The sequence below is a fragment of the Oreochromis aureus genome, linkage group 9 (genome assembly GCF_013358895.1).
Source record: "Oreochromis aureus strain Israel breed Guangdong linkage group 9, ZZ_aureus, whole genome shotgun sequence".
Classification (NCBI taxonomy): domain Eukaryota; kingdom Metazoa; phylum Chordata; class Actinopteri; order Cichliformes; family Cichlidae; genus Oreochromis; species Oreochromis aureus.
In genome coordinates, this window is record NC_052950.1 from 663,726 (window position 1) to 680,859 (window position 17,134).

Genomic DNA, 17,134 nt, shown 5'->3' on the forward strand with positions numbered 1-17,134 from the left:
TGTGAGTACTGGGCCTTTTATGAATATGCAATGAAGTGCTTTCAGTTCAAACCTATTGTTCTGCTGCAGCCAATCACATTTCAGATTGTCCTCCTCAGAACTGTTTTGATATACTTCAGGGGACATGAGAGGAACAGAAACTGGGCCTTCCAATAGGACAGTGACCCAGTTTTCATTACACACATCAGTGTACTTTGCTCAGATCTCACAGCAGCGTGCTGCGTCACCATACACTTCTGTCGGGACAGTATTGGACAACCAAGGCTGATTTCTGACCAACAATCCCTGGCTTTGTGTGCGATGGCTCAGACTGATGTCTATACTAGGGCTGGGTATCATCACTGATTTCTAGAATCGATTCGAATCCAATTCACAAGGTCCTGAATCGATTCGATTCTATTTGATTCGATTTGAATCGGGGAAATTTTGCCTCAGTCAGAAATATTCTAATTCTGATCACCTATCAGTACATTTCCACATTTTTATATCTATAAAAAGAAAGCTGACACTTGCGAGACTTTATCAAAGGTGTGAGCATCACAGCAGATTTGTGTCAAAGTAACTGAGGATAAAACAGAAAAACATGAAGGCGACTTTCCTGGTCTGGGATTTTATAACAGATAACCTTAAAAATATTCTGCAGTAGATCAAAAACGAAAGAAAGTCATTTATCAACATGTGAACATTACCTGATGCTGCTGACGTGAAGCAGAGCAAAGTTACAGCAGTTTTATTAGAGACACAGCTGAGCGTTTTGCAATTTTGCATAATTTTAAAAAGTTTACATTTGTTCAGTATTGAACAGCAGAAATGAGGCTTTCCTTTCAGAAGTAAGTAAAAAAAAAAAAAAAAAAAAACAGCAGCCGACTTGTGCGTAATAAGCAAGCGAATGATGCAGAAAACAGATTTTTAGATGGGAAACTGTTCTTGAAGTACACTGTGAGAGAGAAAGAGAGAGTTGTGCATGAAGTGTGATTTTATTGTGGTGGAAGCAAAACGGCAAAACTAAGAGTGAATTCATGACGATGTTTACGTGAAGCGAAATGTGAAGCATAGTTTGGATCTTCTTTTGCTGCTGGTTCAAGTCAATATTGTTTGGAGAGAGATAAAACTAACAGCTTCAGAATCAGCGCGCAAAAGGCGTGAACACACAAGCGCGGACCATGAAACATGAGAATCAGCGAGCTGTCGGCTTTCCGCCCGACCGTGTCCGTGCCGTCGGGTGAGAAAGGCGACAGCTCGCTGATTCTGATGCGTCGGCGGGTCCGCGCTTTGTGTTTACGTCTTTGTGCAGAATCCGTGTTCCTGCTCTCATTGACTGTTTTAGCTGTTTGGTGGTTGTTGAAATTTTGTGAGGTTTAACCTGAGATTCTGGCATTTCAGGCAAAATAAAATTAGATTTAAAAATCAATTCAGGATTTTAATGAATCGATATCACGTTATCCAAGCCAGAATCGATTTTAATCGATAAATCGATAATCAAAACCCACCCCTAGTCTATACTCCAGCATACCTGCCTCTATCTGTATACTCATACAGGCTAACAGACTCCATGTTTACTCAGGCTGATTTAAACATACGTGGTCTTCACCTCAGTCGCCTCATGTGAGCTACTGAACGTGGTTTTTGTCACACCTCCTCCGAGCATGTCTCCAGGCTGCTGATCAGCAAAGCTGGTACACTCGCTCGTGTCCAGCTACGTTTGGAAACTTGCGAGGCACGCATTACTCTGTTTGTTGGTGTTTGTGTTCACTATCCAAGCATTTAGACACTGATTCACCTTGGATACATACAGGTGTGTGGTTCTCACCTTGCGTGCCAACAATCTCCATGTGAAGGTGGGCGAGGCCGCTGGCTGTTGACAGAGACAGTTTGATCATGCCCTCCACTGTGACCGTGTAGCGGTTCAGGTAGTCAAACAGGGATCCGTGTTCATGGTAGTCCGACACCAGCCACAGCTGAGTCCATGTTCCATTATCTACATGCAGAGCACAGAAACATGGATCACTATCACACTTCTCTAAGGCAGTACTGACACAGTGGCTGAGGTTTAATCACCAATTGGTTAATAATGAAAGTGTGTAATATGCACAACACCTTAACCTTTGTGTCACTTTGACTCAGTGATGAGGTGCAGGGTGGATGATTCAAATCTGGCTTTCTCATCATATCCATGTACAGCAATCACAGCTTCATAGACCTTCAGCTTTCTACATGCCAATGTCTGCGTTCACTCTCAACTTAGAGCTCACTGCAGAGTGGGCAGCTGTGGACTGGTGTGGGCAGCTGTGGACTGGTGTGGGCAGCTGTGGACTGCACAGGCTGATGGGTGATAATGTTGGGCATCAGCAGTGATCAACAATCAATCAGTGATTGTTGATCATTGCTGACAACTGAAGATCAGTGCTACCTTTCCCCACTGATGGATTCAACCAGTGTTACCATTGTTATGAATTCATAATCAATATTAAAGGTTCATGCACACCAGTGAAACGTGCATATCTGCATTCACTGGAATGAACGTGTGTGGAGAACGTTACACTAACTGCTCATCAAACCTGAAGACGTGCTCGTTAATGTCGCCTCCTGAACTTCCACGACAGAGACGTGCAAGCATTTAGCAAGTTACTATAACTGTAGGTCTGAGGGACATATGAATAAACAATGAAAACAATGATAAGTAAAGAAATACATCAGCAAGAAAATTCAAATTCAGCTGAAATATTTCAATTATAACGTAAAATTAATTCACCAAGAAAAAGAACATTAGTTATTATTGACGTCTGTCTTTAACTGCTCGACCCAACCGGTCGCAGCGATGGCCCCGCCCCTCCCTGAGCCTGGAGGTTTCTTCCTGTTCAAAGGGAGTTTTTCCTTCCCACTGTCACCAAAGTGCTTGCTCATAGGGGTGATGTTTTCTTTGTATAATTGTCGGCTCTTTACTTTACAATATAAAGACGTGACCAAGTGAACCTTGCCTGACATTTAAACTCTTTGTTATTGCACTGCCTGCCTGCCCACTCAGCAGGGTGACGACAATAAGCTGAGGGGTAACGGTGCCCTTTCTGACAAATGCCACTTGCACTGATATTCAATAATAATAATAACAATGTATACTTTATTAGTCCTGTAGGAAATCAGTCCTCTGCATTTAACCCATCCACTCAGTGAGGCAGTGGCAGCCACCAATCCAGCGCCCGGGGAGCAGTGTGTAGGGACAGTGCCTTGTTCAGGGGCACCAAAAGTACAAACACCAATTTTGGACCTAAGTGTACGCATACCACCTCCCGGGGATCACTTACAGAATCGTGTTTCCTGTTGTGCACCAGGTAGATGGTTGTTTGATATCGGATTTCATACATTTTCTAATATGTTTGTCTGGCTGTTACCTGGTCTGCCTGGTTAACTAAAGGTAAATGGATACATGAATGAATAAACACACACAAATAAATACATTTGTGTGTGTGGCTGACAAACAGTCTGGTGAACTCTGCGTCCTCCTGACTCTGAACTATGACCCCTGTGCTGTGTACCATTCACAGTGAATGCTGCTCTCCTCACTCTAATCTTGTTCCATCTTCTTGCAGCTGCCTGCTGGTTTCTCACCTTTATTGTCAGCAGCAATGAAGCCCAGGATATTCTCATGCCTCAGCATCACAGTCTGGTAGATCTCAGCCTCACGGAACCAGGAGCGCTCCTCTCGGGAAGAGAAAATCTTCACAGCCACCTCCTCGCCGCGCCATTTACCGCGCCAAACCTCACCAAAACGCCCCTTCCCAATGCTTTCCTGGAGGATGATAGTTCTGGCAATTGTTCTTTGGACCAGCAGTGGGAGACCTGAAAGGAAGTGGACGGATATATGAGTGATGGTCCTGCTGACCATGAAAAACATGAGACTAGTCTACAACGCAAAAACACTCTGATATCAAATTCAACTTGGGAACCGTTTCATGTCAAACCTCTGTAAACAGAGACGACTCGTATGTCTGCTACCACCCGTGACAGCAGCTAGGAATCGACGAGCCACGCACATCCCAGAACTGAAGTCCGCTTCCACATTTGGACTTTGTCATTCACCTCATGACTGGTGTCAGTAATCAGTGTTAGCATAGAGCTTAATCTGGTCAAATCCAGGTGACTTGATTAGGTGATTATGTTTTTGCTTTGCCCCTGATGAATCATAAACTTAGAGCCTTAAATGAAGAGAGACTTCCTGTACAGGAGTAACTGGCTGATCCACAAACCCTCCTGCCCGTGCTGGGACCACGCCCACCTCACCACCCATGAGAACTTTAACATTCCACTTGTTTTTCCTTTAATTTAACTTTATTCATTCATTTATGGACTTGACTTCCATTGCTCTCCTCTGCCCTTATAATAGTACATTATAGAATCACACACACATTTCACTGTGTCGTTGTAATATATGAATAAATTAAACAGGATTTTTTATCTTTCCTCAGATACCTTTCACAGACTTTCTCGAAAAATGACAACTAAACAAACAGACTGTTGTAGTGGATGGTTTCATCTGAATCAGCCACCTGACTCCTGTAAATCACAATAGATGGAGGGTCCAGTGCACCCCGTCTGGGACAAGTTTACTGGGATCCTACCCTGGACCCAGGCCTGGGGTGGAGGCTCCACGGCAAGCCTTTACCCATGCAAACCTATGTTGGAGCACAGAGGTGTTCATAGGGGCACGTAGCACCAAGACACACTAGGTCACAGGTCAATAACCGATTTTGAAATTGTGTCATCAGATCTGTGGCTGGACACGGAGGTGCTGAGTTGGATCAGGTGGCGGGAGAAGATGCTGGACAGGTGCCCCCAAACGTGCAGCGGGTGAGCGAACATCTGAGCCTCAGTCCACCACATCTGCCATCTCTGATAGAGCTGTAATTGCATTCTGAGGGAGGCTGAGGACGTTGAGTGGACCATGTTCCTCACCTCTGAGGCCGCTGCAAGGGGTTGCGGCTGCAATTGTTGTTGCAGCAACAAGGTGCAAGGTGAAGGGAGTTGTCTTACTGGGCTTGATTAGCCTGTTGGGCCAGCCTTGGAGTGATTTAGGTGGTATTCTGCACACACAGTTTACAGTGGTGGTGGGATGCTGCTGACCTCAACACAATGAAAGGAACACTGAGGATCTCCCACTGCCTTCTGTAATAGAGGAAGCAGAGGGGAGCAGGGGAAGACTTGGCAGGGCCCCTGGGGTGGATGAGATTCGCCCTGGAGGCTAGGGATGTCCTGGCTGACACAGCTCTGCAATACTGCGTGGCGATCTGGAGCGGAGCTTCCCAGGATGGGTTTGTGATCACAGTTCTCAGCCTGCCTGGGAAAGTCTGTGGTAATCGAGGGTTCTAGGGTTCTGTTGGGGTGGTAGAACACTGGACCAGCTCGTCATCCTCTCGGTGACGTCAGAGGGTGTGTGGGAGTTTGCCGACCAGTGTGTGTGTGTTTTGTGGATGGAAGGGATTTACTAGCTGTACATGCTCTCTGATCAGACAGGAAGCAATGAAGAACATGAATGCACAAACCGTCCTGTGACAGAACGCTGCTCTGTTTAAATCAAACTGTATGGACTTTTAATGGCAGCAGTGTTAAAGACTGAAAGTCATCAATCTACAATCCAGGAACAATTCAAAAAATGTGAAAATCGTCTCACTGCTTTGGAAAACTGCTCATGAGACACAGGAAAAAAAAGTGGGACTGAAATTCCAGCGTGATTTCAACAGGCTGTTTACACACACAGCCAGCATAGTGATTACAACAGGCCACGCAGTGCAGACTCACACAGAACTGCAGTCTGCTTTAAGTCAACACAAATAATCTAAGCTGTTGCTTGGCAGCATGTTGGAGGTGCCAGTCATCATTCATGGCTACCATGCAGGAGAGCTTTGAATACACATTTTTATAGGATGGGATCAGTGCATATAAAAACGCATCCAGTCGACCAAATCTCGTATAATTCAAAGCTGCTTCTTCCTTTCTCTGGAACAGAAGAGAATCCTGAAACACAGACAGTGTGATGGTGCCGTGGTCACAGCCGTCACCTCACAGCTGCTGGATCCAGTCTGTGGGTGTGCACACTCTCTGTGACACACTGCCTACCTGTATGTCATCATTCTGGCCCTGTGACAGCTGGAAGAAGTGGGATTCATGTGTGCGTTTGCACAGGAATTTAGTTTTGGTGATACCACCTATTCAGTCGTGCTTGTGTGCAAGAATGCAAAGCCTGTCAGGAATGATGCAGCATGTAGATGAGATGCTGACGTGTTGAAGTGGGCCAGAACAGGAACTTTCCCAGGGGACACATAAGGAACTGGGACTGCTGTGAAGGTTCGAGCATCGAGCTCCAGTCTGATAGGTTGATGTTATGAATAAATAAGGAAAATCTGAAACATGCCGACATTTTAGGACTGACTAATCAACATTTCCCAAAGCAGTTGTGAACAAAGTGTGATGTCTTTCGCCTCCTGGTGCACAATAAAATAATTACAGTCACCTTTTCTTGCATTCACTTCAAATGTCTGACATGCTTCCCTTTCCTCCAGCCGATCCGAGCATGCATGCACTTCCATGAACAAATCACTCCCTGCTGTAGTCCACTGCTGCCACTTCCTGTCAACCTCCACCTCTTTCATTGTACCACATGTAAAGACGAGTAACTGGGTCATGCTGCACACATCACCAGCCACGTTATAGTGGTAAAGGCATTAAAGGAAAGAAATAATGTCCACTCTGACCCGACGGCCCTCATTTACTAACATGTCACTTCTTTCCTGTGCAAAACACAAACATGAAACGCAAACTTACTGTCAGATTTATGAAACATGCACATCAGCCTATTTTGGTCAACAACTGTGCATATGTTAGCAAATCTGACTTTTTGAATTTTGAGCAGGTAAACAACAACAGGGCCACGTTCAGCACTGTGGAGCATCTCCTCTGCTCTCTTTAAAAGCCTGGAAGCAGCGAGGAACTGAGCAGATGTTGTCCTGTCCCTGTTACATGTACACTTCTAGCTGCTCAGTCCTAAGTCCTCTCTGTCATAGTTTTGTTTCAGTCAGTCAAATGTCTGTTTGTCCCCTGCACCCTTCTACTATGAGTCCATACTGTTAGATACAGTGTGCATTTTAGCATTGTCTTGGTGAAACATGCAGGGCATGCCCTGAAAGAGCTGCTGGGAGTGTTTTTACCTTTATATACCTCAGAAATGTCTAAATCCTCCTTCAGCTGATCGCTGCACAAATATGTACAAATTAGACCCTGAGATGTAGCGTTTTACCTGATCCAGAGCCTGAAGTGGTCATGTCATAGATTAGGTCCTTCAGTGTTGTTCCCACAGTGATGAAAGGGTGGTCCATGGAGGGGTCCTCCTCATTAGGCACCCGATGGTGGTGGTGGTGGTGAGCCCCGGCTCCCCCGGCGCCCAGGCCTCTGTGGCTGTGGCAAACATAGAACGCCAAAACCAGCAGCAAGCAGAGCACACATACAGGGCCAGCAATGACAGCAGCGAGGGCCACCGGCCCCAGAGGAGAAGGGGTCGCTGTGGGGCCTGCAAGACACAAAGAGCAGTTGGTCAGAATACCTACTGACCCACAGCCTGGAACTGTGCTGGTCTGACTGCAACCTGGAAGCATAAAGGTTAATGTGACGACAAGCCTTAAGTCCTTGTTTTTGTTCTGTGGATATCAGAGTTCACAACACAGGTTTACATGGATTTAGGACCTCAATCATGCAGTGCTGTAGAAACCCATTTACACTGGACTGGGCATTCCAGTTTAAACCTGGTGTGTATTTAGGCAGGTAGCTATGTGTAGTTTAGGTTTGTGTACTCAAACAACTTCAGATGTGACATCAATATTATCACACGGTGCCGTATAGTTAGCATAAAACCACACATCGCACACACAACAACGTTTTTTTTGTAACAATGCTCATCAGTACTACCATCAAAGAGCTGCAGAAAGAAAGACTGTCCATTTACACATCAATGATGTAGAGAACAGTTCCCCGTAGAGAACCCGTTCCCCGCAGAGAACCCGTTCCCCTTAGAGAACTCGTTCCCTGTAGAGAACAGTTTCCCTTAGAGAACCCGTAGAGTTCCCGAGAGAACCTGTTCCCTGTTGAGAAGAGTTCCCGTTCCTTCCCGCAGAGAACCTTTCCCTTAGAGAACCCGTTCCCGAGAGAGAACAGTTCCCGTGAGAGAACAGTTCCCCGTAGAGAACCAGTTCCCCTTAGAGAAATCGTTCCCTGTTGAGAACAGTTCCCCGTAGAGAACCCGTTCCCCGTAGAGAACAGTTCCCCGTAGAGAACCAGTTCCCCGTAGAGAACCAGTTCCCCGTAGAGAAATCGTTCCCCTTAGAGAACCCGTTCCCCGTAGAGAACCCGTTCCCGGGTGGGTGATATGTCGAGGATACTCAACGAGTCGCAAATTCACTGTGAGTTTTTTTCTCCCACACCCTGTGAACACATCATTAATCACCCCTATCTATTTAACGATCTACCTGGTGCACTGTGCCGAGCGTGTGTGCTCATCTGCTACTAGACAGGGAAAATAGGGCAACAGCAGAGTTTTAGACGATCGAGGGAATGAGAGCCACTGCTGTTTGGATTTATCGAGGAGGATGAACGAAATGCCATCTTTAGAAAAACATGAATTCTGACCTCTAACACGAAAGTACAATAAAGTAGAACTGAAGTACTATGAAATACTATGTTCAGCCATCAGTTTGTTCAAGCTTAGCTGGGTCATGCATCAGAACCCACCAGAGTCCACCTCGGACTACATCACTACAATACTTATTTTTGGGGGGTCAGTCAAAGTCCAGACTTAAATCCAATGAACTTAACAGGCCAGTCGTGCAGTTCTTGATGCCAATAATTTAATGAAAACTGCATTTTATATTTACTTGGGTTGTCTTTTGTTTTTATGTAAAACTGTACGTCAGTGCAGTCACCCTCAGCTCCCTCTTCACCACATTAGACCAGTACAGCACCAGTCCATTAACTGCCCACTCCATTCTGGGGGTGGCTGTAGCTCAGGAGGTAGCGCAGTTCACCTACTGATCAGAAGGTTAGTGGTTCGATCCCTGGCTCCTCCAGTCTGCATGAGTGTGATTGTGTGTGAATGTCGTCAGAAAAGCACTCAGTTTAGAGACAGTGCTTGTGAGAATGGGTGTGATTGGGTGAATGTGGCGTGTTGTATAGAGCTTTGAGTACTCCGGGAGAGTAGAAAAGCGTTATATAACAATCAGTCCATTTACCACTCATGAACAAGCTCCCAGACCCTTCTACTCTAAGGCTCTCGCGCTCTCTCCATTGGTTTGTTTTAACGATTGAGAAGCTTTTATCACGCCTACAGTAACATAGTAGCTGTACTTAATAATTAAAGGAAGACATGAAGAGGCAATGTGGTTGGTTTTCTTCTCTTACCAGTGGGGGTCACCGGCTCTTTGTTGCAGTAGTCTGTGGTACAGCACAGTGGGTAAATGCCACTGTCATCTTTGGTAGATGGGGCACAGATGAAGGGTCGGTCTCGTGGGATCAAGTCACGTTCGTGCACACACTGGCGCTGCTCAATGGTCATCCGGCTGCCTGACTTTTGTATGGCTACAAAGCAGATACCATCTGTCGTGCAACTGGAGTTGGTACTGCAGCGGTCACAGTAACAATGAAGGCCTGGAAGAGGAAAAAGGGGGAAGGGTTAATTCAGCTCAGCTTCATTTATACAGCACCAAATTACAACAACAGTCGCCACAAGGCGCTTTATATTGTAAGGTAGGCCCTACAATAATACATACAGAGAAAAACCAACAATCATATGACCCCCTATGAGCAAGCACTTTGGCGACAGTGGGAAGGAAAAACTCCCTTTTAACAGGAAGAAACCTCCGGCAGAACCAGGCTCAGGGAGGGGCGGGGCCATCTGCTGCGACCGGTTGGGGCGAGAGAAGGAAGACAGGATAGAGTTGGTTTTCTGTGTGTATTAAGCTGCTAGTTCATTTGACAAGCTGAGTGGCTATGAGTCATCTCTATGTTCAATGCTATCACATCATGGGGTGGCTGTCGCTCAGGTGGCAGAGCAGGTCAGCCACTAACCGGAACGTCAGTGGTTTGATCCCATTGCTGCTCCAGGTTGCTTGCCAAATATCCTTGGGCAAGATACTAACCCCATGTTGCTCTCCAATGGATCCAGTGTGAATGTATATGAATGTTAGATATAGAGATGGCACGATACCACTTTTTTATGTCCGATACCGATATCATAAATTTGGATATCTGCCGATACCGATATGAATCCGATATAGTGTGTTTTTTAATCAATAAAACTGTTTTTTTAATATCTTGCTGCATTTTGTATAAGTTCATACTCAAGTTTAAATAAACAACAACACTAAAGCTATTCTGTTATACCTGTGTGTAAAAAATACACTGCGCCCAAAATATTTCATAGTTCAGCAATACTGATCAATCTAATAAACTTAAACCTGCTCCATCCTCCCTATTCTGGTATTTTAAAGAGTACTTAGCAGAAATATTAACCAACCTAACTAATAGGGTTGCAAACTCCCAACAAAAAAAAAAAAATAGGGAACCACCCCCACCCTCCACCTCATGATGCTTAATCGATGTAATCAACTTTAATTTGATGCAGGGTGAAAAAATGCACAGAATTAAATTATTTTTCAAGAATAATTAAATAGATTCAACATCTTTCTTCAACAGAATTGCAGACTGCACAGATGGTACCTTCCCAAAGGAAAAAGTACTATAGCTTACTAGGGTATATTAGACTTAACAGTTACTATATACAGTAATGGACTTCTATACATTTTACATCAGATTAAAACTTTGGGTGTAAGATTCAGATAATTATTTATTAAAAGCTAGACATTTTAAATGAGAATAAGAAAGAAAAGTATGTCTTTGTGCCCCCTTTTCCCTGTTCATGCCCTATCGGCCCCCCTGGCTAAACTTTGCTAGATCCGCCCCTGCACAGTTACCAGCCGTCAGCTACGTAGAAAAGGATCCTGGTGTAGAAAGTAATATTAAATACATTCTAACAACAGCTTATCAAGCTTAAACGTGCTGCTGTTGTTCAGCCGCTGGTTTCCTCTTTCTGGTGCAAAGTGGACCAAAAACAAAGAAGAGAGACGACTCCCGACAGAAAAACCGATCAGCTGATCATTGATCAGTTTCATGATTGAAGTAGCAGCAGGAGAGGGAGAGAGAGAGAGGCAGTCGCTCCATATATCGGTTGTTAAGGTTAACGTGGGAACGCTTTACAAACATTCAGAGATGAACTTACACACTTGCTTTACTTCTCTCTGGGATAACTTCCTTGGAGATGAAATGCTGGTTTGGTAGCGAGGCTATACAGCTGCTCTATCACGTGAGCACACTGCTCGACGTGCTACGGTTATGAGCCGAGTTACGCCGTGTCGCAAGTTTTGTGAGGTGTTTTTTTGATATTTAATGGATCGGATTACATTTTTTATTTCTCGCCGATATCCGATCCAGTAATGTAGGTCAGTATCGGACCGATACCGATACGTAATATCGGATCGGTCCATCTCTAGTTAGATAGAGCACTTAAGAGCTTAGAAAAAGTGCTTGTGTGATTGGGTGAATGAATTAGTTGTATAAAGTGCTTTGAGTGCTCAGAGTAAAAAAGCGCTATATAAGAATTTTAATTTACCATATATATTAGCATGTATGTGCTAACTGGTAGAAAAAGAGGAATAAATAAAAGACAGAAAATACTGGCAGTGCTGCCCCTCAGCCTCCTGGCAGACACCTTAACACCTTGGGGATAAATAAAGTCTCTTTGACTATGTTATCCTACGTCACCATGTTGACAAAACCTAGGTGTCCACGCCACACGCCTGCCGAGCAGGGTCACAACAATACCCCATTAGCTTAAAGCAACAAGTTTGTGTAAATTGAAGACGCAAACGTAAGTAAAGAATCTGAGTTTAAAGTCTCTCTGTTCACTGTCTGTCTAAATAAAGTTGACTTGGATCACATCTATGGACAGTTAACCTAAGCCCTATCTATCTATCTATCTATCTATCTATCTACATGTGTTTGGACCGTGAGAGGTAGCCGGAGTACCCGAAGAGCATGCACGCAGGCAGAGGGAGAACACGCCACATAAGAATCAGTCCATTTACCATTTATTCATCAAAGACACAAACGCACCACAACAATAGCCTGATAGAGTCATCACATGATATTAAACAGGAGCTGCCAACTCAGCTCTCGAGTGGGCAATCACAATGAAGCAGTTCATTTTCATCTGTAGGTTCAGGCTGCGCTTCATAGTTTGTCCACCAGATGTCACCAAAGAGAAATGTGTGGATAAGCTGCAGCTAATGAACCTTTCTCAGTACGAGCTTCAGAAACCTTCACTGGGCCGTGATTAAGAAGAAGCTTTCATTAAATAAGTATCTCATTCAGGTCTTTTACACTCAGCTTTATGGTAAATGGTAAATGGCCTGTATTTGTATAGCATTCTTACTCAGTCCCTAAGGACCCCAAAGCGCTTTACACTACAGTCAGTCATTCACCCATTCACGCACACATTCACACACTGGTGATGGCAAGCTACATTGTAGCCACAGCTGCCCTGGGGCGCACTGACAGAGGTGAGGCTGCCGGACACTGGCGCCACCGGGCCCTCTGACCACCACCAGTAGGCAACGGGTGAAGTGTCTTGGCCAAGGACACAACGACCGAGACTGTCCGAGCCGGGGCTCGAACCGGCAACCTTCCGATTACAAGACGAACTGCCAACTCTTGAGCCACGATCGCCCAACACTACTCATCAGTATGTTACACTACTCATCAGAGCTAACCAACATTAATACCAGTGTTGGAACATGATATATGCATGGCTGAGAATGATTATTTGTTGGCATTATGGCCCAAATGGGCATCAGCAGGCCGACAAATGCTGATACCAAATACCTGCAATGAGTAACTCCTGATACATGATCAGGAAAATCTGAAACAGTACATAAGAAACAGCAATGCCATCAATGGTCATGAATGCTGACATTGCATAATTCAGTCTGAAACGTCCCTATTTGCCAATATGATGGAGAACTTCCTCCACTTCTACAGAAGTAATATGTCAGTGTGGGCACTTCTACAGAAACCAACATTTCTAAAGAATGGGAGTTATGAGAACCAGCAGTGACGCAGAGAACTACAAACTCCTCTGGGATGTGACGATGAACACACACACACACACACACACACACACACACACACACACACACACACACACACACACACACACCCAGCTTCTCCGGTTTTAATGGTCTCTGCTGTTGGTTTTACTGTAACTGACAGCTCATTAAATGAAGGGTTAATTAAGTGCAAGACTGAGGATGATATAAATGTTAGTTCTAACTAGTTTTCCATATGGACACACTCACAGAGCACTCTGTAGCCTAGCAACATGGCAGCAGTAACAAACATAAACGGTCCAAAAAGCAGGTTTTAATCAGTGGCTGCTTTCAGGGGAAAAACGAGTGTGGAAGATCATCACGGCCAAGCTAGGTGTGGATTCCTTGGTTGGGTGGACTGTAGTGGATTGTGGTTTCCTGTGGACCCACTGAGGCATGTCATTTAGGTTGATCAGAGGAGTCGAGCAGAATCTTCACCGGCAGCTCCCACAGAGAAAAGTCTTTTCCACACACACACACACACCACAGGCACGTGCTATCAGACTGACACAGCCATTCATGAACGGGCTTTTCTACATGAAGCATCTTACACAGCACGTCTCGCTCATTTAAGCACCTGTTCCTAGAATGAAGTGCTTTCTATCAAACATTTCCACACCCCACTAAACACATCAGGACCAACTCGGGCTTCACCACCTCTGCCAAGGATACCTTCACCCTGCTCCTGAGCCACAGCCAGAAATGCTGGTTTCATTTTACATGCTTTTGTTGTGTGTTACGTTGCACACACACACAAATTACTTCACAAAAACTACAAAATGATTATCGTACTGGGATTCAAGCTGGGGCACTGTGCAGGACAGTCAATAACAGCTGCCTTCTTCACCAGGACTGATCGATGTGCTGGCCCCCCTCACACAGCTTTGCTTGGTGTTTTCTTTCCAAATATTCCCTTCTTCCTTCCTGATTCTTCCCACTATGACAATATTCCCAGTCCCAGATGCACTGAAACATTTGTTCTTTTGGTTTTGGTTTTAAACACCATCTTCAAAACTTCATTAAACTAATAAGGACTTGTAAATACCAACACATGTGTTGTTTAGTGGATATTCTTTAAGCAGTAGAAGATGCTGAAGCCGCAGGTCAAAGCATTTTAATCACCTCTGCACACACCACCACAACAGCAACAGCAACAACATGCAATGTGCTTAATGTAAGGGAGGCTGCTAAACGATCCCTCGAGCTTCAAGCTAGTAGCAGTGGTTACTAGTAACACACACTGTGTGTGTGTGTGTGTGTTATCCTTATACAGCTCAGAAATATATGGCTGGTTGTGTTAAAGCAACAGAATCCATCCTTAGGTAAGTGCTCTGAATAATTAAGCAGCTGAGTGAGGAGTGTTATAGATGAGCAGATGATACAAAGGCAGAGTGTGCATATATGTATGTGTGTGTACATGAACAGTTATTGAAGTGGTTGTTATAAATGTTCCAACAGCGTGCATCATTCATAATGTAACACACCACCATATGGAAAACTAATAAAGTCATACAAGAAGTGATTAGCTGAGGTAATCTTTAGTCACTGGTATTATTCATTCATTGATGAAGTGTAGTTTTTCCACACACCACTGCTTTTGCTTTATTTTGGGTTGAAAACAAACTTTAAAACCTGCTAAACAGATTTCTTTATGTCCTTTCATGTAAAATCTTAAAATTCTAGACGATGACTGTTTCTTTTATTGCCTCACTGTATCTCAAACAAAGCCTTGATTTTTGACCTGATATGAACCCGCTCATAAAAAAACAGAACAATAGGAATGTGGCGACCCAACAACACAAACAACACAGAGCACAGAGGTTCGCTTTAATCTGTGTCTGCATCAGCATGCCACGCTTTCTGTTTCCATTCTGGTTTCTAAGCGGAAGTCTCAAAGTATGTGGCGCAGTAACATTTCCGTTGTTTTGTCTAGACATGTGAGACACACCTGAGTAACACCGCTCAGTGTCTGTGTCTGCAGGGACAGACGAGCTGTGTGAGTCACTGCTGTCAGCTGGCTTTTATTTACAGCCACATCTCTGCTCTCATCTCTGTGTGTGTGTGTGTGTGTGTGTGTGTGTGTGTGTGTGTGTTAGCACTAAATCCAACTACATTGAAGTTAAAGTGTATAAATATATACAGCAGTAATAAGCACAAAGTATCAGCACCAGCACCTCCATGAAAATAATAACTAAGTCTGTCCATACCCAGCTTTTTGCTGCCTGAGTGCATTTTCCACAGAAACAATCTCACTTTGGATTCTTTGGAACATTTGTCACCAAAGCCTGTTTACAGTTTTAGCTGTTCACAGCTACACCAAATATTAAAGTGAATACATTAATATAGTATAACAGAGGAAAACAGCAGTATAGTTCAAGTGGTAACCTGACCTGAAACAACCTGTAGAGTTTCAGACCCAGCTGGTTGTGGAAAGCACACAGAGACAGCTCAGATAAAGCAAACATTGATCAATCTCACCTTGCATGAGGCCCAACAAGCTTCACATTGTGTGCCTACATACACTTAAATGACAGGAATGAAGTGCAGTATCTACTGGAGGTGGCTCCATGAAACAACACGTAGTATGCAGGCAGCAGAGGAACAATACAAATACAAAGCCCCCTGTCAGCAGTCAGGCCCAGGCCATGTTTATCCACATGCTCTCTTCATTATTACATCCCCTTTTCTCCCCGTTTAACTAGCGATGGATCGATCCCATATACAGTATCGGTATGGGTCCGATCCTGCCCTAAATTACTGGATTGGATATTAGGGAGAGATGAAAAATGTAACCCGATCCATTAAATATCATTAAAGCACCTCACAAAACCTGTGACATGGCGTAACCCAGGTAGTGACCTCAGCACGTCGGAGCAGTATGGGTCACGTGATAGGGCGGCTGTGGCGTGTGAACTGAAAGGATGCCAAACCAGCATTTCATCTCCGAAATGCCAGAGAAGTAAAACATTCCTATGTTAAGCTTAACAGCCGATACACGGAGCTGGGACGTCTGTGCGCTGTCATTGCTTCGAGGTTTTACTTTGAAAAACTGTTACAGGATAAACAGTTTCATGGCTTGAAAAAACAAACTATGAAAACACTTTTTTTTCATACTTGTGTTAACCCCTGAACTCCTACTGTATCATATTTGACACATACAGTGTTTTTGGGACGGTAACATCATCAGTGTGAACTTCCCCATGACAAACCTAAATAAACTGCACAACACATTTTTAACCAAGTAAAAAAAAAAAAAAACCAGATAAGCAAATATGATACAAATTAAATGTCATATATGGAAATGTAAATGTGATTTATTTTGTAAACAATTATAAAAAATTAAACAAAAGAAGGTGAAATAAACACTATTTTTGTAAAATTGAATTTTCGGGCCATTATTTCATGGTTCAGGCTTTAAAGGGTTGAGTTTGGACAGAAATGACACAAACTTCAGTCTGAGGTTAAATGTGATAGAAACAGCTCACACTGAGTGTCATGTTTGCATTTCACTGATTTCTACTCTGGGTGTCTGTTTATGCTCAGCTGTAAGTATAAAAGGCTCCACAGACTATAAACATTAGTTTGTGCTGATAATGCACTCTCTTTTTCAACCAACGAGTTTTTAAAATCTGCATTTTAAATGACTTTTTGAATATCACTTTAAATAGTTCTGCTAAAAGTTTCAATACAAAGATCAGCATTACTGAACTGAAGTATTTGGCTACAGTGTATTTTTGGCATGCAGGTGTAATAGAACAGCTTTAGTGTTACAATGTTAGTATGAACTTGTACAAAATGCAGAAATTAAAACAGCTTTATTGATTATAAAATAGACTGTATCGGATTCATATCGGTATCGGTAGATATCCAAATTTATGATATCAGTGTCGGACATA

The 17,134-nt window shown here is 43.8% G+C and overlaps 1 protein-coding gene across 1 annotated transcript in view; it reads right to left on the minus strand.

The window, feature by feature from the left end:
- The window catches only part of tgfbr1b (transforming growth factor, beta receptor 1 b), a 44,482-nt gene that overhangs the window by 14,085 nt on the left and 13,263 nt on the right, over positions 1–17,134 (minus strand). The window contains exons 2-5 of the mRNA XM_031748207.2: positions 9,439–9,684; positions 7,289–7,558; positions 3,607–3,837; positions 1,811–1,978 (exon numbers count right to left, since the gene is read on the minus strand). Of these exons, the coding sequence (XP_031604067.1) occupies positions 1,811–1,978; positions 3,607–3,837; positions 7,289–7,558; positions 9,439–9,684 (915 nt within the window). The remainder of the gene's footprint in view (positions 1–1,810; positions 1,979–3,606; positions 3,838–7,288; positions 7,559–9,438; positions 9,685–17,134) is intronic.